General features: G+C 34.7%; 2 protein-coding genes across 2 annotated transcripts; one reads left to right on the forward strand and one right to left on the reverse strand.

Annotated features, from left to right (window-relative positions):
• Nucleotides 1–11,459: 11,459 nt before the first annotated feature.
• On the forward strand, nucleotides 11,460–13,968 carry LOC113273652 (histone deacetylase complex subunit SAP18-like). Its single transcript, XM_026523298.1, has 6 exons — nucleotides 11,460–11,666; nucleotides 11,797–11,829; nucleotides 12,642–12,752; nucleotides 12,836–12,931; nucleotides 13,478–13,558; nucleotides 13,653–13,968. Exons 1-6 carry the CDS (start codon nucleotides 11,553–11,555, stop codon nucleotides 13,683–13,685), a joined length of 468 nt encoding a protein of 155 aa, XP_026379083.1. The 5' UTR covers nucleotides 11,460–11,552; the 3' UTR covers nucleotides 13,686–13,968.
• Nucleotides 13,969–14,202: 234 nt separating this feature from the next.
• On the reverse strand, nucleotides 14,203–17,214 carry LOC113275016 (PGR5-like protein 1A, chloroplastic). Its single transcript, XM_026524443.1, has 11 exons — nucleotides 16,864–17,214; nucleotides 16,599–16,714; nucleotides 16,320–16,416; nucleotides 16,093–16,193; nucleotides 15,939–15,995; nucleotides 15,694–15,770; nucleotides 15,387–15,438; nucleotides 15,153–15,263; nucleotides 14,969–15,066; nucleotides 14,767–14,836; nucleotides 14,203–14,578 (listed from the first exon to the last, which is right to left on the reverse strand). Exons 1-10 carry the CDS (start codon nucleotides 17,066–17,068, stop codon nucleotides 14,773–14,775), a joined length of 978 nt encoding a protein of 325 aa, XP_026380228.1. The 5' UTR covers nucleotides 17,069–17,214; the 3' UTR covers nucleotides 14,203–14,578; nucleotides 14,767–14,772.
• Nucleotides 17,215–25,941: the final 8,727 nt, after the last annotated feature.

Below are 25,941 nucleotides of genomic sequence, written 5' to 3' on the forward strand. Positions count from 1 at the left end.
GTAATCAAAAAAATATTATCTTATAATTTTAGCGAGTTATTAATTTGGCATGTTATCCCCGACTCAGGACCGACCAAAAATATTATTTAAGAGAGTTTATTAAATAATCGAGTATTAATTAAAAGAGTTTCTACTGTACTCCTTTTTAACATTTTTTTTTTCTTTTGATAACAAAGTACCTTTTCATTAATAGAAATTCAAGGATACAATGGGTTTAAGATCGAAAGTAAGAAAATACAAAAAAGCATACCGTAAAAGTACAATTCCGAGAAATCCGACAAGAGAAAGAGAGGGATTACCGGTGTAGACCAAATAAAAGTATGAATGAGAACCGAATAAATCGAAGGAGTGATGGTTTTTCTCGGAAATTAAATTCCAACCATCGAAATTGTAGAAAGATGTGCTCCCAAAGTAGGAGTGATTTGCTCAGATCTCTTAAGCCTAGTCATGAAGCTTTCGTCGTCAAAAAAAAAAATGTTGATGAAGTTTTCGTCGCCGGATAATTCAAGGATGAAGATTCCGGTGAAGATTTTGTCACTGGAGACAAAAAGATGATGATTTCGTCGTTGGAAAGCTTTGCTAGTGATCTATAAACCCAATAAAATAACCAAGAACAACCATTAAAGCCAAGATAAACCTCTATAAGAGAGAAGATAAAACCACCAACATGGTGTAGATAAGAAAACATAATAAAACTAACACAAAACCTAAATCAATCTAAAAAAGCAGTAAAGATTGAAAGAGCCTGCTCAGATCCAGCCCTAAACGGACCAGATCTGAGCAGGAAGATTTGTCGGTGTTAGGTTTTTTTCTCATGTTAGCAGAGCGATAAAGACGAGAGAGATTCCTTTTATGCATTTTTAACATTGTTATTATGCACTAAAATATGAATTCATCTTACGTGCAATTGAAAATGAAAATGGACTTTTTAAATAAAATTTATATATCATATCTATATCCATATTCGGACATCAAACGATAATATGGGTTAGTTTCCCGAGGCCCCTTCAAATTTGAGGAGTTTTCTATGGACTTGATTGGTCTGTGGAGGCTTATACCACCATAGTGGAACTTTTTGGTCCATATCTTATGGACCATCACAAATTTGACGATTGTTTTGTTTCTTAGGAATTTCCGTTTAAAGTATAATAAATTTTGAATTTAATCCGGATGATGAATTAAATTTAATTGGATACCTAAAATGGGGAATTTGGGAAGATATGAGTCACGACGAGACGAATTGTTTATCATGATAGGTGAAGTACAACGTGATTTAAGTCAAATTTGTTTCACTTTACATCGTTAACAACTTGTATATAAATATACTAGGATATGCATTTATTAGTATGTATTTATTTTTAAGCAAACAATCTTATTAAATACCAAAACTATTCCACTTTACAACCAAAACGGCCAAGAAACTATACAAGCTCAAACGAATCGAAAGTGAAAATAGTGAGGATCTCCATACGAGTAATAAAACTAGGTCTGAATTAAAAAGAATAATTTGGCCACTCCTTAAAGACAAACACTTCTTAGGTAATCTGTCACCGAAAAAGTTAGTTTCTCTATAACAATATCTGAAATGAATTTGTTGAAGCCTATTTCAAACAATAATTCATCTAGCCCAGAGAATCCAAAGAATTCGACTAGCCATAAAAGCTTGTGATTTAGAGTCTAACTGAATAATCACCTTGTATACAATAACTGCAATCAATTCTATGATGTACTTAAGATCCGACATCAAGTAACTAGCTTCAGCTATGAGTTACCAGTATGATCTCTCGCAACAAACCCATAATCAAATGAATCAGAATTGCCTTTAGAGGCCCCATCACAAAAAAACAGAACAAAATATTTTACAAGGCAGACTAAAAAACCATTTATTCGTTCTCACAAACTTCACCATTCTACTAGATGTATTGAAATGTTTTAAAATATTCAAATCAAAAAAAATTATTCAACATATCACCTTTCAGTCTGACCTCACACTCACGAGTCATATTCATAATTCTCAACTTAGATTTTTCAAACCTTGGAATGATCTTTTCAAAGCAAACCTTATTATTATAAACAAAATACACTAAATAGTACGAGAAATAGTTACTGCCCAAAGGGAGTTTTGATAAAATACACCTAATATACAGATAATATGTTTACAAATAAACATTTGTTTATTTTTTCATAATTCACAAAAATACGCCCCCTATCCACCATGCCGTTAAGGCCCACCATCACTCGATCTAACTGTATATTATGTTTTTTTTAATGAACGGTTAAGGTTCATCCTAAAAATTAGAATTACCGATGTACCCTTAGGTGGAAAACAAAAGTGTTGGAAGAAAGTATGGTTTCGTTTTGTTTATTTTCTTCCTCTCTTTCTATCTGTCTTTCTAAAAATCGTTTAGGGAAACATTTTTAGCATTTATTACTGATAATAAGACGAAATAAAGACGCGATGAAGACAAAAGTAAAGAAGCAAAATATGAAAGGAAATATAAAATGGAGGTAAGATTTGTAAACCCTAATTTTGAAGAAAGTTAAGGATTTTGAGTATTTTTCCTTTATAGATAGAATTTGAGGTTTTCTGGATTTCAGACTGATGAAATGTAGCAAGAGATACTGTTAATCATAGATCTCTTCGGAATTTAAACACTATCATATTCAAGGAGGTAAATTTAATTTAACATTTGATTATTTCGATTTTGAAAATTTTGTATATTCGAATCAGATTTTGATTTTTCATGTCCCTATAGGTTATATAAACTCTAACTTATCTCGCTATAATAATGAGAATACGCAACAGGTGGAAGACTCTCTGAAAGAATCATTAATGTTGGAAGATTTAGTGAAGTGTTGGTCAAAAATCAACAACATATTAATCTTATCATTCATTCTTTTTTTTTAATTTCTTCAAAACTAAGAACTAATATTCACTCGATTATTATGTTTTGTGGGAAAGATAACGAAGAACAATACAACATAGGAAATTTATGTTGCTTTGCAATTATGTTTAACAATTTCAATTTGTATATTCATATTCTCTTTTTTCTCTGATTCTTTTTTTATTATTTACAATTTTTTTGTTGTACGGTTTAATGATTTAACCAAGTAGATCACGCAGTTCAACTCGGCTTGATTTCAACCAGTAGGGTGTTTTGCATGCAATTTGTAGCCAAGTAAACTCAGTAAACTCGACGTGATTTAACGACAAATGAATATGTAACGATTGGTAAACGTTTTATTGAAAAAGATGGGATGGAAAAGTGAAATTGGGTGTATTTTAGTAATTATGAAGAAAAAAAAAAGTGTATCTTTATAAAGAGATTATCAAACAAATATATTTTATCAAAATCCCAGGTACCATCCGACTCTTCTTCTTGGCAAAGTTTGAGGATCAATGAACAATAATAAACCTCTAAGGGACTGCAAGAAATAAATTCCCATAAGTAAAATACCACAACATTTGTTCCTTATTTTATATTTATGGAAACATAATTTATTAGAATCAATTAATAGGAAAGAATCTCATTTGTCCCCCGTACCCCCATCAATAAAGTTTATCTCACTTAAACTTATTCTTGGAAAGATAACATCTAGAAGCAAGCTTGAAATTCCTAAATTGTAGCTTTTCATAGTGTCTCCCCTTATAATTCTCTAAATTCAGTTAATGGCTGAATGTAGTTTTTTCCAAATTAGACTATACATTTGATCAGCGTATGCGTTTTGTTTAGTTCTGCTCACAATATGAGAAACAACGAATACAACAAAATGGTTACTACTCTAAATCATTTCATCCTCGCTAATAGATAAAGATCCTAGCAATTCAGAAGGAATCTGTCACTGGTTGTCTATACTCAAATTATTTACTCTTATCCAAATGACAACTAACAAAATCATCAGAATCAAGTGAATCTATACGAGCACGGTCTTCAGTCCGGATACCATTCTAGACAAATAATTAAGAGTTATATACCACTAGCCAACTAGTATCAACATCCAAATCATGCATTACCCAGTCTCAATGTAGGACATATTGGAGACTTTTTTAATATAATACTGAATCCAATTCTCCTTTTTATCTTTATAATTTAGCCACGATAAACTTGACGCATTCCTCATTAGAATTTTAAAATCTCCAAGGAAATTTATTAACACAAGATTATGCTAAAATAACCTCATCAATATTGTTTTATTAATACAGGGTTATCCTAAATGCCCTAGTATTGAGGCCCATATTTCAAAGTAACCTTATTTTTTGAACTTTGAAAATATAGGCCGACACTTAGGAAAAAATTGTGCTGCCAGTATCCGTTGAACAAGTCAAAAGAAAAAAAAATGGCTTAATTACCTATCCTCAATATTAATCCCTAACCACTTATACTCTTGAAATCGAGTGGCGGTCTCCTTCCTTATTATCTATGTTTTTCTTCCACGATCATTTCCTTTTCTGTTTCGGTCTCAATATCTATTATTTTATCTTGTGTTCTAATCGCCAAATAAGTATTAATATCCCTAATAACTAACCAGGATTTATTCAGAGTATTTATATAAATTTGCTCATCCCTTAAAGTTTTTTTATTTGCAGTTGAAATCTCTGCATGAGACACTAATCACCAGCACTTCACCAACATCAACTGTGGTGCATTGACTAGTACTTATAGATTAACGAAGGAGTATCTATTGATCAATGCCAAAGCAACAATATATTTTCTCTTATATCATCACAAGAATTATGAATAACTATATGATTCATACTTGAACGTCTATTTTTATTATTACTTGAACCAGAATTAACTTGAATCTTATGCTCATCAATCTGAACCAGAACAATATTATTCTAATTGACTAAGGATTTTAATTTTTCTTTGGTTTTAATAATCTTTTCTAAAGTTGTTTTCTAGTGAAACAAATTAGAATTCCTGAAAAGCAATAACATCTTTGTCCGTTGACATTTTCACTTTGCCAACATTTTTTTTCTCCATAACTCACCATTTTCTTAGAAAAATATTACCATTATCATGAACTACAAAAACATAATTACTAATAAATAAGTTATATTTAACTATCTTAAGCAACTTACTAGTATCTAGAATATTCAAACTATTAGAGTTCATATTAAAACAACAACATCATTTTAAATTTCTTGAAGAAACTAAAATTTGTTCCCAGCAAATTTAGACAACATAGTATCAGTTACCTTCATAATTTTACCAGGCACAAAAGAACTCAGTATCCAACAAATCCTAGCATCTTTATCATCCACCACCAAATTTGCACTCAAAGAACCCTTGTTCAACTCCATACCACAATAACTAATATCAAACATTTTACAGCTACACCTTCCTTAGCCTTATATTATTTCTGATCCTCTTATTTTCTTTCTTAGTGTCGATGTTTGTAGCATCAATCTCTTTCTGATATATCTCTCTCCTTATAGATTGATACTTAGAAACTACATGTCTGCTAATTTTACAATGACTACAAATTTTAGGTCCCTTTGAACTTTCCAGACTCTGATAAAACCCTCCAAACTTTGTTTCAATTGTATCTTGTCTGGAATAGCATTAGCATAACCAATCACTAGTAAAACACTAGCATAGATCCAAATTCTTTGTTTGAAGTGGTATCACCAACCCTAACAGGTTTTCCTAAAGCTTTCCAAGAGAGAGAACAATTTTCTCCTCCAGTATTCTATACTCAAATCTGGTAGCTTCGCCCAAACTACCGTTGTTGAAATTTTTAGGCTCTCAGGCTTGAAATTAGCTTATCAATCATGAATTCGGACAAATTATAATCCCATTATCTACGATTTACTTTTCTATATATGAACCTTATCAACATCATTATCAAGCTTATTGATAGAGTAATCTTTTCCATTGATCTCTTAGCATTTATTAGCACCACTGAATTTTAATTTCTAAAAATCAAGACGACCGATCAAACCAAACTTCCATTCATTCAAACAATCATTAATAAATCATTAGGAAAGTATCACCGATGAATAATTTTACTAGTCGTTTGAGATGTATGAACGATATATTAACTAATTGACGTAAATGAATTTGATCTTCCTGAAATAATCTGTATAAATGAAATCCTAGATTTGTCTGAAACACCATTTTTCAAAACACCAGATCAACCATTTTTTTTATTTTTTCTTAAGAAATTAACGCTTAAAAGACACCTACTTTAATTAAATGCCAATTATCGAAGATTACCAAGATTCGGTGTTTGAAATTGAAAATCACCTTAACTAATGCCAGCAAAATTGAAATTGAAAGAAAAAACCCGAAAAAATGAGGAAATAAAAAACCTCAACTGTTGGTAAAAATCTCCCGACCGAAGTTAAACTCTCACCTCAAAAGTTTGATTTGTCAAAAAAACAAAAAGGACGATCGTTTACAGAAAATTTGGTTTATTAGGATTTTTGTTCAGTGAAACAGTAACAACAATATTAAGCAGAAATGATTTTGAACTTTTCTGTTTTTTCTTATAGGTTTTTTGATACACACATAAAAGTTGTTTTTTGACTTCTGGAAGCAAAAAAGTCTACACAATTTCAAAATGACATCTAGAAGCAAAAAAATCAAATTTTTGTATAGTAAAATGACTTCTGCTCATGACTTCTGCTTTTTGTATTCAAACGCGCTGTTAGTCCTGCCTGCCTCCGATTTTTGAGATTACTGTGGTAGTGGAGATGTCAATTTCCACTTAATTTAAGAAACCTATTATAGGATCCAAACATTGGGTTCCGAGGGCTCACAAGATGACAAAATCGGTCATGAAATAGTAATCGACAAAACCCCACGTCCAACTATTTTTGTAATAACTAAAATACCCTCTATTAATTATAAAATTAAATTTATCATCTTCTCTTTCTCTTTTCATTCATAAATCATGATGAAGATGATGATCATATACAAAAAAAACTAAATTTATTATCTTCTCCTTCTCTTTTCATTTAAAAATCATGATGAGGATGATGATCATAAAAAAACCATATTCTTCTTCTTTTTCTCTTCTTCTTTTCCGTCGCAATGAAGATGACGATCACAGAAAGAAAAAACTAAGAAAACCCATCACTTATTTTTTCTTTTGAAAACCAGCAAAAAACAGTTTCAGAACTGTCTACGGTTTGGAAGTATGAATATTCCCAACCGTAGATGACTTACGGTTGGGAAACCAAAGCGTAGGCATTGTCTACGGTTGGGAAACCAAACCGTATGCATTGTCTTCAGTTGGGAAACCAAACCGTAAGCATTATCTACGGTTAGGAAAATTCATACTTCCAAACCATAGACAATTCTGAAATTGTTTTTTCAAAAACCTAATTCGATCGATTCTGCTTGTCCATGCATTAAAACCAATGAAGTAAGATGGGTTTTTTGATTTTTACCTTATTAAAGTCATTGCGAGTGGATTAAGTGGTGTTAATAGATAATGAATTATTTTGAGAATTGACAATTAATCGAAGAAATAGGCGATGGAGGTGATGGGGACGAAGATAATGGAAGAGTTAAAAGGAGAGGAATGAAAACATTTTAGTTGTAGGTTTCAATATTTAATAGATTAAGGGTATTTTAGTATTTTCCGTATGAATTAGATCCCCTTATCTTGTAGGATATTTGAATGAACCGTTTTTTGGGGACTACTCAAAAATGGTGGGGGACTACTCTCCATTTTTTTGGGTGGATATTAGAAGTAATAATGAGTCACCCCTTATCTAACTTTTATTCTAATACCAAACTTTCTCTTGATAATTAAATTAGTGTAATGATTAGTGAGTTAACTAATGATTAGTGAGATTAAATTAATAATTTGATTTTTTTCAAAAAAAGAATTATAGAGAGGGAGAAGAAGAAGATGAAGATGATAATGAAGATGAGGGTTTTGGAAGAAAAAAAATTTAGATCTTTTTCTTTAAGAGGAACAACAAGAGTATGATGTTTTGGGTACTCACGGATACTTCAAATTTAGTTAACGGTGCTTGAATTGGCCAAAACATTCCTAAAAATGAACAATTTACAAATTGATTTCGGTTTCGTTAACAAAGTTCGGCTACAACATTTGAAGAACAGGTAGCCGAACTCATTCTGCAAGTGTAGTTCGGTTAATGTTTCTAAAAACACAGGTAGCCGAACTCAGCTTTAATGGAGTTTTTTCTTTCAGAGAAAAGTTCGGTTAGGAGAAAAAAATTGCGACGTAACCGAACTAAAAGTTCGGCTGGGAAAATAAAATGAAAAAATTTGCGACGTAACCGAACTCAATATATAGGTTTTCAGAGAAAAGTTCGGATAGGAGAAAAAAATTGCGACGTAACCGAACTTTTCTCTGAAAGAAAAAACCTCCATTAAAGTTGATTTCGGCTAGTTCGACAAAGTTTTTCAGATAATTCCTAGCCGAACTTTTATCTGCAACTTCCATTTTCAACTCATTTTGATGATAACTTCTCATTTTTTCAAAGGAAAATGAATGAAAAATAATGAGTTTGTTATAATTTTGATTTTGTTTTGTTAATGATTTAAAATAAGCTATATATAGAGGTGGCGGTGGTGGTGATTTGAGGTGGTCGGTGGTGGTTGGTGGTGTGAGCGGCGGTGGTGATGGGTAGAGGTGGTTATATATATAGGTGGTGGTAGTGTTGGGAGGAGGTGATTATATATATAGGTGAAGGGTAGGTTAGTCATTTCCACACTTTAGGACACCCCTTATAAGTATAGGGTAGACATTCCTATCACAAAGTAGTCCCCCACCATTTTTGAGTAGTCCCCAAAAAATGGTTCATTTGAATCCTTAGGAGCCCTCAAGACTCTTTTCTTGAACGATTTTTTAGGGACCATGGTTTTTTTGAGGGGACCATGGTTTTATTAGGCCACCTTCCGTATAGTTATAAGGGGTGTCCTAAAGCATTGAAATGACTAACCTACCGTTAACCTAATTTAATTTAAAACCAACCCAATAACCACATATATATATATATATATAACCACCACCTCCTCCCACCACCACCTCCCACCATCGCCGATTACCACCACCACCACCACCGGTTACCACCACCACCACCGATTACCACCACCACCACCGCCCACCACCACCGATTACCATCACCACCACCTCCGATTATCACCACTAGCAACCACCGATTACCACCACCACCTCCCACCATCGCCGATTACCACCACCACCACCTCCGATTATCACCACCACCACCACCGCCCACCACTGCCGATTACCACCACCACCTCATCCGATTATCACCACCACCAACCACCGATTACCACCACCACCAACCACCACCACCACTATATATATATATATATATAGCTTAATTTAAAACATTAACAAAGATATTCTCACAAACCCATTACTTGTCATTCGTTTTTGGTTGAATAAATGAGAAGTAATCATTAAAATGAGTTGAAAATGGAAGTTGCAGAGAGGTTTAATGGATGTTTTTTTTTTCAAAGAAAAGTTCGATTATCACGAATTAATTTTTTCTTAACCGAACTCAGAGTTCGGTTGATTCGCAAAAAAATACTTTTAACCGAACTCGTTGTATTAGAACAACACAAGTCCATAAGTTCGGTTCCTTCGCAAAATAATGAGAAGTCCACAAGTTCGGTTCGTTCGCAAAAATGTTAAGTTTTCTTTGTAACCGAACTCTACCTTCGAAACTTCGTAACCGAACTCTACCTAATTCGCCAAGAAATAAATTTCGTAGTAATCGAACGTTTGCCTAATTGCATATATGCATATATAAGCCCAGTTCGGTTGATTCGCAAAATATGTTGAAGTTTGCGAACCAACCGAACTTCTAACACTAGGTTACTTTTAACCTGCAGTTCGATTGGGAACTTGGTTGCGTTGAAGTTTGCGAACTAACCGAAAACACAGGATGTACCCAAATAAATTGTTAAGTTCAAAGTTCGGTAACCTACCATTTTATCCTAGGTAGCCGAACATTACGCTGTACGACCAAAACCTCCATTAACGAGCGAGTTCGGTAACCTGCGTGTTTGGAAAACGTAACCGAACTACATTTTCAGGTGTGTTCGGTTACATGTTCTTGACATATGGTATCCGAACTGGCCCAAATCTACATAAAAAATTTCATTTTTTTTGAAAGTTTGGAGCAATTCAACCAACATTATCTAAGTTTGAAGCATACCTGGGTACCCAAATACCCTTCCTCCGGTTGTGGTTGGTAAAATCCATCGTTTTTCATGTTTTCCTTCTTCATCTTCTTTAACTTTACTCTCTCAATAATTCTACTTCTTTAAAAAAAAACCATCTGATTATTTAATCTCACTAATTATCTTTAACTTAATCATCTCACTAATCATTACACTAACTATTATTAACACTAACTAATCATCACCCAAAATTAATCAGGAGGGTAATTTAGGTATTAATATAAATATCTAGATAAGGGGTGATCTAGATTTACTTCTAATGTCTTTACCCAAAATAAAACCGTGGTCCCCCAAAAAAAAACCATGGTCCCCAAAAAATCGTTCCTTTTCTTGAAGCCCTTATAATAGGTTTCTAATTAAAAGCCCATCTTGTATTGGATGTGGATGTGGATTAGCTAAATCCCATGTGTAGGGGTGAGCAAAAAATCCGGAACCGCGGATTTCACCCGTATCCGTCCGTAAAATTGCGGGTGAAGCCCAATCCGCAAGATCTATGGGCCTGACACGGGTGGAATTCTCAAATTCGCGCTTTTAACGGTTTGGTTACGGTTGGACTTTGTAATCCGCGGATTAATCCGCACCGCATGGCAATAAAGGAATTTATAGATCTCACGCTATAATCAGAACGTTAAAGCACAAATTACTCTTGTAATATGACAACAAAGTTTAGTTTAGTACTCCTCCTTAGCTAAACGGGAGTGCATCAAAATCTCAGTCAGTCACACTTTCGCATGAGGTGACCAAAACCATGCTAAATATAATGGGAAAAGGACGAAAGTACATGTATATAACTCTTCTATTTTGCTTTGGATTTCGACGTCCCAAAATTGCGCGTGTCAGCTCTGCAAAACCTAGGCGAAACAACAACTAATGATTCAAAGAGCCAAAACATCATTCGTACAGGCTAACGCAAATAAATATTTATGCACGTACAAGGCAACATGTTACTTTGATCAATTAAAGATAACTGGCCCATAAGATTTTAGGCTTCAGAAGTTTTTTTCTTTTTTTTGATTAAATCCGCGGTTAAGCCGCATCCGATCCGTATTATCCGCGGATCCGTAGATGTCAAATCTGCGGGTGATTGGGTCGGACACGGTTGGATTTTCCAAATCCGCAATTTTAACGGTTTGGACGCGGGTGATCCCTAATCTGCAACCCCGTCCGTTGCACACCCCTACCCACGGGTTCCAACCGCTCCTCGTCCCATAAAGCATAGTTCGCGTATCATTAAACTGAAATATTCGGGTATAAGTTGTACATACAGACAGTGGTAACAAAGAAAAACATTATTTCGCTAAAACCTTCAGAAAACTATCTATTCAGAGAGAGTCTTGAGAGAGAGAGAAGAAGAGAATGGCGGGAGTTGCAGAACCACAAAACAGACAAGGAGGAGGAAGACCTCATCATCTTCAAGCTAGAGGACCACCACCACCACCACCTCCTCGTGCTTTAATCGATCGTGAAAAGGTCAATTTCTAGGGTTTAGGGTTTTCATAAAAGCGAACTCTTTTATTTATGCTTCCAGTTGTTAAATTATCTTTTGTGATTTCAAATACTGATTTAGAATTTCTTCTTTGCTGTTTGTTTGGGGTGCCAGACTTGTCCTTTACTACTTCGAGTTTTCACTAAGGTATGTGACTAATCCCCCTTTTACTTTAATTATTGTGTTGTAATGTCGAATAATTAGGTTAATTTGATGAAAAGGGCTTTCTTTATCTTCGATTTGATGAACAAAAGTTTCATCATTCTTGAGGTTTTCGTTAGGTTAGGTTAATTAGTTAACCTTGCTGTATGGTAGGAATCTGATTAGCTCATATGTAGATTGGCTCATGTTTTATTTTAATAGCTCTATTTTGATGAAGCTTAAATCTTGCTCATGGGTTTGTAAAGAAACACTGTTTCAGAACAGATGCAGGATAATTCTGTCGTTATGCATGCAAGTGAAAGGTTATCAGGGTTTGGTTGAAATGAAATCGTGTTGCATCATGAAATAATACTAGTTTATTACTTAAATATGCGAGAGGGATTGCTAGTTGTTGTCATTATATACTGTGTTGGTATATAAATCAATCACTTTACGGGGATTCCAAACTTTGCCAGACCTGATAAAGACTTTGGTCTACCTTAACGCTAGCTTAAACTGGGCAGGATATTATGCGCTTAAGTTTAACTTTCTTATGATTAGAAAGATATCTATGTAACATATTTTTCCTTTTCCAGCCTCATAACTGTACTTTTGCTTTATGTGAATGTTGTAGACTGTAGAGTAAGGGATCTTTATGTGAATGCTAGCCTCACCCAACGAGTGCCATCTTGTCATTATTTCTTTTCAGATATGGTGTTTCGATGCACAATTGGATACATTGTATTATTAGTTGCCAGTTTGTCTGTAGTAAGCATGTGTTACCATTATTCACATATGAGTAACTTTTTTTTCCGCAGGTTGGAGGCCATCATACTAAGGAAGACTTTGCAACGAGAGGCAAGGAACCCAAGAAGGAGGTCCAAATTTATACATGGAAGGATGCTACTCTTCGGGAGTTAACTGATTTGGTATGTGAAGGTTTCTTACCCTCATCTTCTTTTTCAAATTTGTTGCAGTATGTCTACTAATCGAAGTTTCATCTTTTCACTAGGTCAAAGAAGTCGCTCCTGAGGCAAGACGAAGAGATGCAAAACTATCATTTGCATTTGTATATCCCGACAAGAATGGTCGTTTTATAGTAAGACAGGTAAGCAGTTCTTCACCGTTTCTTTTGATGTTGAAACTTTACAATCTGGTCAGCGTTTATTTTAACAGCAACAGAGAAATGGGATAAAACTAATGACATGTACATTGCCTGGTTGCCTTTCGCCTAACCACAAATGACTCATGAATTGAAGAATTTGTGTTGTTGATTCTTTACTTAGATTTGTTTCAAGGTCCAAATGGACCTCTAATGCTTATAAATTTTTTCAAGAATGTCAGGTTTCCTTCAAGTTTAAGAATTTTAGATGTTAACTAGTAGTATGCAGGTTCAGTAAGTGATGCGGTTCTTGTTGTGTAAGGGTCAGTTACATATTACATATATAAGTGCAATTTTCTTGATAGTGCGGACTTTTATTGTTTCCGTAGTAAGATGGTAGGATTGTGGAATTGACTGCTCAATTCCCCAACTTTCACATCGTGGGATCTAATTTTCCATCTCCTGGTCAGCAAAATGTTACTGATGTAAAGATGTTCACTAGGAAATCGATGATAGAAAAGTTGTAAGTTTAATATTTTGTTGTGTTTGAAGGTTGGAACAACCCATTCACAAGGGATGGGAAATGCGAGAAGACAGGACGACCATAAGGCATTGTCTGACCTCAGCTTCCAGGTAAACCTTTAGGAAACAAGTTGGTATTTCATTTCTGATCCTCCACCACATACTTAAGTTATTCACTCATTTTTTTTGGTTTTCAATTATGAAGATTGGAGACTACCTGGACGTGGCGATATTGTAGAGAAGAAACTTGCTGATGCAAAAGTGAACCGTAGGGATTTTGTCTATGCTGGAAGCTTATTTGGAATCGTATTCTCATGGGTTTTAGCTTTCAGGTTTTATTATGTGTCATAATGAATGTTTTCTTCCTCTCATCACATTGTACAAATATTATGAGTATGCTTTTAAGGAAAGGCACTGAATTGTATATCAGGCTTTAGGCCCAAACGGAGGTTTCAGTTTCCTGCATTATGTCATTGACTGAGCTACTGAAAGTTAATACTAACATAATATCATTAGTATAACTGTAGTTGCAAGTGCTCAACTTTACTTAGCTTGGATATACCCATATCCCTAAACATAACATGGTTTTGAATGCACAACACAAGACAGGCAGCATTTTTAAAAAGAAAATTTATGAATTCTCGGATGACAGATGTAAGAATTGTTGAGCTGGTTATATGGCAGCTTGTGTACTTTCAAGTCCTCTCCGTGGACATATTTTGCGTGGGTACAAATTCAGAAAGATTCAGGCACCGTATTAAAGTGTGTTTTTATTTATCAATCAATTTTCCAACAAACAACTGAATCATAAACATGAGCACTGCAAATTGGCCATTTTAGTTCCATTAGCATTAAGTTTCAGCATAGTGATTCTACCTATAAGACGCTTCCCTTAATAGTTGCAAACAGCATATAATCAATCATTACATACTTCTTTCCATTCTGTTGGTATCCAGGTATAACAATATACATATTAACAAGACTTAAAAAGGTACAGATAGCACAAGGTGGGTCTCCTCTCAGGTCATCATTCTTCTGACGGTACCAAAATTACTTAATGTACTCGGAACCAGCTTATCACCACAGGTTAACAGTAGAGAAGGTTGGGAGTCTTTCAGATAGATGTCATCCCTGCGTGTATGAAGCCATCATGAAATAGTTAGCTAATAGAGCACAGACGTCATACTGTGAAAACAGTTCTCTAAAGCATGACAAATGTGAAAAATGGTGGTGCAGAGTCTCCAGACCGGACTCTTGATTGTCAGAACAATCTTCAAACGGCCATTGATATTATAATTTAAAATGCATAAGGGCATTACCTCTTATCAAGCTTGTTCTGGCAATGTAATCAAACGAGTTTTGGAATCATATACTAATGGAGTGCCACAGCTGAAAACACAGATCATGCGATTTTAGTCAAGGCTAGAAACATTCTCAAGTAACCAAAAACAAGAGAACACGTTTCATATCAGCGAACAAAAAATACTGGCTAATGCATGATCATACAGTTTGTGAGCTTACTTTGTGCATTTAACTGTATTTGTAACACCACCGCTAGCTATTGATAGTATAGTTCCGAAGAAGGATGTATTTTCAGTTCCACAGTTTGGACAGGCGCCCTGGAATATAACATATGTTGCTAAGAACATGCTTTGCTGATCACAGTTTCTTGTATTGCCCAAGAGGATAAAGATTCAAAAGATACCTTTAGGATCAGAAAATCTTTCACGATAGCATTTGTGAATGCTTGAGATAGATAGAAAATGAGGGGCAGAGCAGCAAACCATGTGAAAATGAAGCTGAAGGGCTCTGGAAGCTGCATTGAAACAAAAGTTACTCAGCACAGAACTGAAACTTACATAGAACGAGATATAAATGAGTAAAGAAGCTTGTTCATATCTGAAACGAATTGTTACACATAAAAGGGGAACATACAGACCTCCAAAAGATATGTGATTTCAAATCCAGTAATGTCATCCAGGAAGAAGAACCTGTTGATATCAAATGCAAGAACATAAATCTAAAAGTTTAACCGCATTTTGAAACACCAATTAAACCGTGCTTTCACTGAAGTGAGAGCAACACATTACAAATAAACTCAAAGGTCAATACATATTTGTTTCAAAGCTTAGTCGTACGCATTTGACAAGAAGATATATTAACAACCACATGATATCACCAAAACAGATTTGAAATTATGAAGAAAAAAGGTGCATATCATTAGAGCCCAAGAGCTTGCTACTCACAATCCAAGTGCAACGACAGCTGCTGGGACTTGCAGTAGAAACATCTTAACATAGTCAACCGTCAAATCGCTGTAGACCTGTAAAGAGAATAACAAGCACACACTACTAAGTACTTCTGGTAACAAATTTTATTGTTCACCAAAGCTCAAAATTGCAGAAAATACTTTCGTAATCCAAGAACAGTTGTATTAACCATAGTTTGAGTAGAGTTGCATTTATCAGTTAGGTGGTTAACCTTTACATACCCTTTTACTACGAAGACTGCATCTTGGACCCTCTACAACGATTTCGCTTCCGTCAATCTATAAAAATTACACAAGAAAGATACAAACTAAGTAAATTAACTCAATACAAATTTTCCTTAGACCACCGAGTCGTATGTTATGGTTATAGACCAACCTTGAGTTGTAATTTCAATTCATCATACTCTTTGTCTGTCATTATAGGTTTGCCAGATACATAGGCCATTGCAGCTTCCAGAAACTTTTGTTCACTCGAACCTGCATTAAGATGAAAGTGACAATGTCATATGAAGGCCATCTTTATAAAACTTTGGTCATACGGCTTGTATAAAATGCACAACGAATTTTATACTGCGAGTATTAAACAAGAGAAGAAATGCTTACTTAGCATCACAACGCTGCTTCCTTCCCACATCAGTTCTTCCTTGAGATTATCAAATTCTTCATTTGACATGGTAGCCTTTCCCTCATAGTAGAACGACTAAAAGGCATCAAAATAACGAAACGCATCAACAATCGACAAGATTTCACAAGTGTCAGTTATGTCAATACAGAATTCAATATGTCAGGAATTGTAACAACAGTGTTGGGATTCTCTCATGTTCATTAATTCTAGTCTAGTGTATAAAATGAAAGAGCAGTAGTATCAAGTATAATAAGTACTTGGAGTGCTTGGAGAAAATCTTGCTCAAGTTCCCCTACTGTCTTCTTCTCCTTCTTGTCTATGCTACAATATTGCAAGACATTACTGTCAATAACCTCGTCTTCGGAAGCCTGGCCTGAAAATAAGAATTCAAGTCACAAAATATGCCATCCAAAAGGCGGTCGTGGCCGTTAAGTTGATTTCGGAGAATCGTTTAATGGCCTTACAATTAAGTGATTTTTGTGAAGTTGAACGCAATAAACCAATACTAGTACAATAACTAACCTTGTTGTTGATCAGCAGCTTTAGCTGAAATAATGAAAACTCTTCGCCGGGCAAGTGATTTGTGATCGATAAACTTAGCTGAAGAGTTGAAGTGAAGCTTGGATGATGATGAAGAAGAAGAAAGTGAGTTGAAAGGTTTGTGAAGAAGTGGAGGGGAAAATGAAAGACGGGGAGAATTGATTGCAAAACCCAATTGGGTTACCATTTTTGTTGGTCAGATGATTATTAGTAAGGTTCCAATTTTATCGGAGGCTTGTATTGAAGGTTGTTAATTTATTGTTTAAGGTAGTAGACATGAAAGAAAGAGCAAGGAAAATTACGGCAGAGGGATTCTTTGTTTTTGAAAGATAAGGTAATGAAGAAATGTGTGGAGGGAAATTTTGATTGTTATTTCTTGCTCATCGTTTGAATGGCAAATATGCCAAGTCATTTGAGGAAAGACAAAGAAGTGTGACACTTGGAATAGAACTTGGTCTCAACACGAGGTATTCTTGTGAATTGTGTGATAGAGCACCACTGGTCCTACTACCTAGAAGATTTTGTACCAAAGTTTTCAATTATGCAAAATGATGCATCCTTATTTAAAATTAAGGCTATGTTTTTTTAGTTGGGAGAATCCAGTGATATGATTAGAATGCCATTTGGTTGATATTATCGTACCATTTTTTCATATAAAACTCAAATGAAAATGCATTTGAAACTAATTTTTTATTGGTATATTTGTTTTATAAAGATATACCTTCTTTTCAAAATAGTGTATTCTGATATACGAAATCTTATCATCTGTAAATTTTAATTTCAATCGTCAATCTTCAACGGTTGAAATTAGAAGTCGTGGATGGTGGCCTTATACATCTCAGAAAGCACTCATTGTTGATAGGGAGGCATATTTTTATAAGAGGAATATATGATACGAAAATTAGCTTCAAACTCATTGGCATTTGAAGCTAATTTTCTTATGACATATTTCTCTTATAAAGATTTATCTTCCTTCCAAAAATGAGTACATCCTGATATACGAAACCTCACCATCTATAAACTTTAATTTCAATCGTTAATTTTCAATGGTTCAAACTAGAAGTCGCGGACAATTGCCCTATGCGTCTCGGAAAGCGCTCATTCTTTTTTTTTTTTTTTGTAGGAAGCCATATCTCTCCATCTTTAATGATAGCAAGATTAATGGAAAGTCAACAAGTTAACTGATGTGGGCCGTTAAATCTCCCAACTTTAAAGCTTAGCCATCAGATCTCGAAAGATTCCCCAGAAGATTCCCGTCACACACAAAATTCGGTCACACACAAAATTATGTCTGTACTATTGTTACAGACAATTGGATTTTCGCATTTTCAACCGTTGGATTTTCCTATTTCCGTAAGTTATTTAAAAAGAATGCCCCTTATGTTAATCCCACGCTTTATTAACCTCTTTCTTTGTCGAGTTTTTCTTCTTCCTCGACTCCATCTCTGTGTCAGATGTGCAAAGCACGTGCACCTTACTTGTCTTTATAAGAGGAATATGTGATAAGAAAATTAGCTTCAAAATCATTGCTATTTGAGTTTCATAAGAAAAATTTGCTATTTGAGTTTCATAAGCAAAATGACTCCGCAATGACAACCAAATGTCATTTTAACCCTGTCATCGGATCCTTCCCCTTTTTAAAATTAAGACTATAGTTATTTATTATATACAATAAAAAATGGGTAAACTACTATGATTCTTTGGTTTGGAGGATTTCGGCGATCACAAATCAAAATCACTCATTTCCTATCTGATAACTGCAAATATATGAGTCCGAATTTGTGCACACTCCTTAACGAGTGTGCATGTAACATTTCAATCTCCGACATTGATTTAATTTGGGAAGTTATATAACAAGGATCGAGATTCTAAACATGAAAGGTAATGGGGCCATCAATTAAATAATCAACCAATCAGAAGAATATGTTAAATATACACTTTTTATAGGAGTGTGAAAAAATTTGGACTCGCAAATATATGCCGACATGAGTTAATTTCGGCCCATCAGGATGTGGGCCTTGTAATGCCCAGAAATGGTAAGAGGTACAGACTCTGATCCCAATACATACATAGTACCAGCATAGTGGATTTTGAATTTCGGTTCATTTCGGTTGGGACCGAGATACTGGGGAAATTTTATCTCCGGAAGATTTTCGGAGTAACTATCGAAACTTCGTTTCGAATTTTATACCTATAACATGTATATCAAATAATTTTCATATGTTGCACCTGTTAAGTTGAGTAATGATACAATGAAATACCGCTAATTTTAAGGGGAAAAAAAACAATTCTTCATTCAAAATAGTAGAGAACCCAAAATCCATACAACTTTCAAACTTGGAGAAATCAAACATTTCGCTACCTTAATTGCAGAAACCGGAATTTCCCGGCGAGTCCCGTCCGTCTCTGCGGAGGTTGACTACATTGTAAAGTACTACCATAAATATGTTCCGTCTTTCTTTGAATAAATAGCTCCCTTTTATAGGAAGAGCTATTTCCAAGATGGCTTCCACGTAAATTCCTGGTACCCTCTCTTACAAGATTACTAATATTATTTGTTTTGTGTATTTTACAGTTGGATATACTATTTTACAAACGCCATTTTACTAAAGGAAGACCATCACTCTCCATCCTTTTCTGGAAGTCGGCCCCCGTTTCCCTTTGGACGATGTTCCTAATCTTGTCTCTTCTTTGGGTTTCCCATGACATTTTCCCATCCTTTTTTTGTGCCTCCCCTAGCGCACCTTCTGGCACTCCTTATCTTCCTTGCATTTCATCTCATCTTGAGGTATCTACAGACCTCAATTATTGATGCCATGTGGTGTTTTTACTTTGCAAAAGTTTTGATGATACACATTGAGAGTCTTAAGCAGGTGGGTACAGATCACCAACCAACAATTATGATACGCATTGAGAATCTTAGTTCATCACCAACCAACAGTCAAAAAACAACCTACCATAATTCGTCAACTAGAAGCAGTAGTTTTTTAGTGTAAATCTGCATGTATGGGCTGAGAAAGCTTTATATGCTTTCATGAAATACTTTTTAATTAAATTTGAAAAAATAAAAGTTATTTTGGAAACACAATTTCAAAAGTAAAAACGTTTAGCTTTTGTGAAACAAATTTGTTAGAGCATTGCTCGATCGAACTCACAAGTGTTGTTATCTCAAGCACGTTGTCAAATTTAGTTGTCAAAACTATATATTGATTTCTAGTCTACATTTAGTCAGGTCTCGGATTAGGATAGAAGTGTGTAGTTCAGAATCGGATATCACTGCGTTTTAGTGTTTGAAGGCGAAGATCAACAAGAGCTTTGGAGAACTTCAACATCAAAAGGTAAGTAAAGACTGAACCACATGTTTCTCAATTTTTCACCTTTCTATCTATGAGACATCGTCGCATGACTAAATTAGACATCACATGCATAACAGAAATTTCGAGTCAACTATCTTAAATATTTTTCTTGAAATATGACTATTTATGCTTAAGATCATTTGTTCATACTTGATGAATTTGGTTAAGAACAATTGTGTTCATGACTTAAGTTATGATTCAAGATTTAGTCATTTTGAAAATAACCTGGAACAGTGATATGTGTCATTGATGTTATTCGGGAATGTTTCGAATTGATTATTAAAGAGATATAAAACTAGTGTTAATCTGGATACAAGACAGTATGCATACCAGTTCACATACTGGGAGAACTGTTATAAGTCAGGAGCCGCAACATATGTACCTAGTACGCGTACCGGCGGAGCTATAGTTCGGCAGAAACTTTGTGGTACGCATACCCGATATCCATACCACAAAAAGTATGTGACTCGTGGCCAGGAACGATATGCTTACCGAACATGCAAACCGAAAAAGATTTGTTGGTTTTAATACTGAATACGGTATGCATACCCGGTATGCAAACCATAAAAGATATGTAAGTTCCTGAACGCGCTTTTGTCTTAAGGGTATCCATGGTACACGTACCATGACAAAGACATTCACGAATAGGTACAATACACGTACCAGGTACACGTACTTACCCTGTCGAATATTTTCAGATGCATCAAAATTATTTCTATGAGATAATCAGCATTTGAACAACTCTTTGAAAACACTATCTAGATATTTTTGATCATATGTGTGATTCATGTAAAGTCTTAAAGTGCTATATGAAAATGATTAAGTATATAGTTCAATTAGATAGTTTCGGCAAACCTACATGAACATGTCATTATACACGGTTCGGTTATGGTCCATCCTAACCAGAGTGCATATTCTGTTATGTTAATCTCAAGTCAAGTTTTTCATCTAACGGTGATTATTGATTGCTTGGTTCCAAAGATATCTTAGCTTAAACCTAAAGCAACCTTGATCTTGAAAGTTTATGAAAGGGGAACCTATAACAACTTGGATATTTGAATTCCTAACACTATTCTTGTGTGTCCTAGTTGTAAACTAGATTCGTCCTCTCCCTCAAATCCTTCTAGGGTTTAGCGACTAAAAAGACTTGTTATAGCATAGCTCGGTTGAACTCACAGAGCGTTGGTATGTCAAGTTTGGTTATCATATTTTAGTGACTCAAAACTCATCTAAAGTCGTTTGATTGTATACTAGAGTCAACTTCGTTTAGGTTAGACTAGAAATTCTAGGAATGTTTAGAATACAAGTATTACTTCGAAGACCTAAAGAAAGTGAAGAAGAAGCGAACTACAACGACAACATCATCCTTCCTCTTAAGGTAGTAATATTGACTTGAACTGCTTTCATTCCTAAAGTATCTTTCAAGTCGTGCTATATCGAAAACATAACTGCGAAGCTGTATATACTGTACATATTGTATGATACTCTAGTGATGTGACATGGTCATATTTGTATGATCATAGTATTAGGGAATTAGACTACGAATTATAACGCTTATCTTTTGAACTTCATAGATATGGCATCGACATAATCTTGTATATATTGTTTTGATTATGTGATTGGGTTATGGTGAATATTTCATCCTAAGAAACAAAGTTTTACATTTTTTTTAAAGGAAGTACATTCATGAACTTGTTTTATGAATCAAAAGGGAAATCGCTACGCTTATTGGCACGACTATTCATTGCAAATCTTTGGATTACCAATATGTGTGAAATAGTAGAACCGAACGTAACTTTGTTATGTATCTTAGTATAACTAATCACAATACCTGACTTATGATTTGGTATGACTAGTTTTTATTAATTAGTGTAACCGATCCTATGTAATCACCATGAGATGGTATGATCGATATTTTTAATTGGTGTGACCGATCCTAGTAATTGGTTTGACCGATCACAGAGTGTTGTGTAATCGATCCTTGTAGTTGGTGTAACCGGTCCTGGTAATTGGTGTAACCGAGCCTGATAATTGGTGTAACCGATCCTGGTAACTGGTGTGGCCGATCACAAGCAATACCATGAGTATATGGTAACCGGTCCTGGTAAGTGATGTAACTGATCCTGGTAACTGATGTAACCGGTCCTGGTAACTTGTGTGACCGATCCCAAGTGTTTCCATATTTAGGTATAACCGTTCCTAATGATTGGTAGAACCGATTGAACCCATGTATGTGATTTGATATTTAATCAATCACATAGTGATCTTGGAATACAGGTGGACCAATTCTAAACTTGTTTGGAAGTGTGGTATAACCGATTCCAAGAATGTAAATCCATGTAAATATGAATAAGGATTTACAGTGAAAAGATGGCAACATACTTTGAACATGTTCAACAACTCTTATCATTTACTGTTCAAAGATATTCCTTAGTACTCAAGGAGATCCTGTGCCGAAATAAATTGAGAATCTTTTAATTAAGGTTTTTGGTTTTATATGCTTTAATTACTAGCAATTAAATGCATATCTCTAGAGAATAAAAATTAGTAATGTGCATTTACTAATTGGAGATTTTCTATTGAGATATTTCGGAAATTTTGGAAAAGCATTTATTGGAATTAGGAAAACCGAATTTTAGTATTCATTGCATATCTTGAGAATATTTTCGGTTTTGGAAATTTTTTGGTGTCCAAACATCCTTGGTCTATAAATACCTAAGTTTGCATTTCTAGCAAACTATCCTAAGAGCCAGGCAAACTTCATCTTTTTGTTGTTTCTGGTGGAGCCGTCTAATCGGAGAGGAAAGTACCCTAATTAGGATAAATCTCTTATGACCGCTCGTTTAAAGACTTCTGTGGGATCAAGAAGCTCTACGAGTACCGTTGGTAGGAAACTAGATAATTGCAATGTTATTAGTTTTCGATTAATTTGATTGACTAACGGTTGTTGAAACTTTGATTGCACCTAGTTTGCTTATTCTTGAGAATCTTCTCTTATGATATAAGATTCTCCCAAACTAGATCGAAGTATCGACGGGATATTTAGAACTGTTTGTAGATCTAAAGACATCTTGTGATAATACATTGTTAATAGACTCCGTTCTATGTGTGATTGATCACAAGAGATCCAAGTGATGCTGTGCAGGTGTTTATTGAAGATTAAAGAAGATTTGAAGACAAAGAAGATTTCTTATTTGGTTCTCATATCTTCGGGTGTGCACAAACCTTGATCGGATGGGATCCAACTAGAATCGGATTTATTCGATTGATTAGTTGCGTGAGATCAACATCATTTTATAGTTTCTTGTTGGAATCTATATGGTTGATTGCGAATCTAAACTTGACTACTTTGGTAGTTATTGGATAGATTGATCTAACCACGCAAAGGAGTTTATTAGATTAAACGGAAGAGCCTTTGCGTATGACTTGAGATATCTTTATCTTGAAAGAATAGAAAGAGTTGTTGCCAAACATATTTGTTGTTTCTTACTGTTTGGAATACGATCCAAAGGAATTGTTCCAGTGCGTGCACTCAACGAAGTCGGAAGCGCAGGGATACTGAGGAAACTAAGTGAACTAGGGGTAGCTGCTTGGTCTCAACTATACGAAGTTGGTTTAGATTTTGTATAACGGCTTAATTATAAGAGTATTTAATTCTGGACTGGGTCCCGGAGTTTTTCTGCATTTGCAGTTTTCCTCGTTAACAAAATCTTGTTGTGTGATTTACTTTTACTTTCCGCAATTTATTTGTTTATATAAATTATAGTAAATTACACAAACGTTAACTCTGCATATACTTGATAGTAATCCTATAGAGTTTGGTTAAGTCCGAACCTATTATCAAGTATCACACTTTGGTAGTCGTATTGTCTCGATCTCGTATTCATAGAAAATCACACAAAGTGTGAATACCGATTTGTTGTATTGTCTTGACTTAGTCTATAGATGATCACTTTCGGTAAGAGGACTTATAGGTGGATATTTAAAAAATTGTGGGGTATTTGGGTACCCTCGTCTTTTCAAGACTTCACCTAGGGATTCGTGAAGCCAGGTCCAACTATCTTTATCTTGATAGTTCGAGTATCCTGATCTTGTTTTGATTGTTGAGTTTCTCACTCAAACAAGATAGATAGAAATCACAAAGTATCTTCGTCTCATACTTTGTGATTCCACAAGTTTCGACTTGTGAGGTGAATAATAATTTAGGCTGCTCTTCTGGAGTCATAAGATTAGATTTTGAGGTTTGCTATACTTTGTCTGTTGAAATCGATTTCCTACCTCACCTTGATCTTTGATCAGAAAGAAAATCACAAATAGGCTTATCTGTGGGAGGCAGATTGGTTTAAAGTCTTCAATTGAGTTGAAGCAACTCTTAGGCTATAAAGAACGTTAGCTAAGGGAATCAATTGCTGGGAGTCCTGCTAGGTTTGAAGAGGCGTAAGGAGCGCGACTGTAACTGAACTGTTGTGACGGTTTAATTCGGTCTCAACTACATTCCATTCTGAAGTTCTGATAGTAGGCTAGTGTCTGTATCGACTTAATACAGTTTGGTGTTCAAATCTGGATTAGGTCCCGGGATTTTTCTTCATTTGCGGTTTCCTCATTAACAAAATTCTGGTGTCTGTATTTTTTTTTTCCGCATTATATTGTCTATCTTTATAATTGAAATATCACAGGTTGTACGTTAATCAATCAAAGTAGATACATCCATCCTTGTTTGTTGGATACAACTTGATTGATTCTTGGATATTGATCTTTGGAATCGTCCACGGACTTGGTTCTGTAAACTTTCTGATTGTGAGATAAAGAGATATAAGCTCTTCATATAATTCGTTGATTGAGATTCATTAAGTTAAACTCTCGGAATTGTATTCGAGTTTAGTCCATACAGGTTTCCTAAGAAAAAGTTGGTGGCGTATTTTGGCACCCCCACGTTTTCAAAATTGTTTTGATTTTTACTTCTGGGATGAACTCCAAAAAAGGTTAATTTTCCGATTTTAGTAGTATTCTCGACATATGATAATACTTAGACAAGAAACATAAGAGTACTAGAAGTGTAACGCTAGACGACGCAAAACAGAGTTATGTATCCCCCGCCCCGCGGCACCATTGTTTAATTTCCCTTTCTCGTAATTTTTTCTTTATCCAAACCAAAAACCCTCATTCTAAACCCTCTCAATTCATGATTTTCTTAACTGGAGGACACAACATGTATAAATCACGAAGAAAACGAAAGTGAAGTTAATGAAGAACAAGTGATGAAAGAATTCTACGATGATTATGATTCACAAGAAATTCAAGAAGAAGTAATTGAGGAAAAAGACGATTATCAAGGTTTGTCAAATATTCTCATTTTATTACTTTCGATAAAGATCAATGTTTTTGACCTGGTTTTTTGAGAGAATGTTTTGTACCTTCAAAAAACGATGACTACTTGCTACAATCCAGGTAATTCGAGTTTGATTTTGGGTTTGCCAAAAATATTTACTTATGTAAACCTCTCCTCTTACGATTTGGATTAGTTGCGATGTAAAAATTCAATATACAAATTTGTTCATTCACATGAACCATGTTTTTCATCGGTTAATTTCTTTACAGTAATATATTTATTTATGCATAAATGGATTTGCTTATTCATGTTTGTTTCTGCTTGAACATTTATCAATATATCTCTTAGTCTAAAATCAGGAACCAAAGAAAATAT

Source organism: Papaver somniferum, chromosome 4 (genome assembly GCF_003573695.1).
Source record: "Papaver somniferum cultivar HN1 chromosome 4, ASM357369v1, whole genome shotgun sequence".
In the NCBI taxonomy this organism is placed as follows: Eukaryota; Viridiplantae; Streptophyta; class Magnoliopsida; order Ranunculales; family Papaveraceae; genus Papaver; species Papaver somniferum.

Excerpts from the sequence above, each read along its gene's own strand:
- LOC113273652 (XM_026523298.1), top strand. The coding sequence starts at position 11,553 with ATGGCGGGAGTTGCAGAACCACAAAACAGACAAGGAGGAGGAAGACCT. Across the intron at positions 11,667-11,796 it reads CTTTAATCGATCGTGAAAAG|ACTTGTCCTTTACTACTTCG; the intron begins GTCAATTTCTAG and ends TTGGGGTGCCAG. Across the intron at positions 11,830-12,641 it reads TACTTCGAGTTTTCACTAAG|GTTGGAGGCCATCATACTAA; the intron begins GTATGTGACTAA and ends TTTTTTCCGCAG.
- LOC113275016 (XM_026524443.1), bottom strand. The coding sequence starts at position 17,068 with ATGGTAACCCAATTGGGTTTTGCAATCAATTCTCCCCGTCTTTCATTT. Across the intron at positions 15,996-16,092 it reads AATTGAAATTACAACTCAAG|ATTGACGGAAGCGAAATCGT; the intron begins GTTGGTCTATAA and ends TAATTTTTATAG. Across the intron at positions 14,837-14,968 it reads AATACAGTTAAATGCACAAA|CTGTGGCACTCCATTAGTAT; the intron begins GTAAGCTCACAA and ends CTGTGTTTTCAG.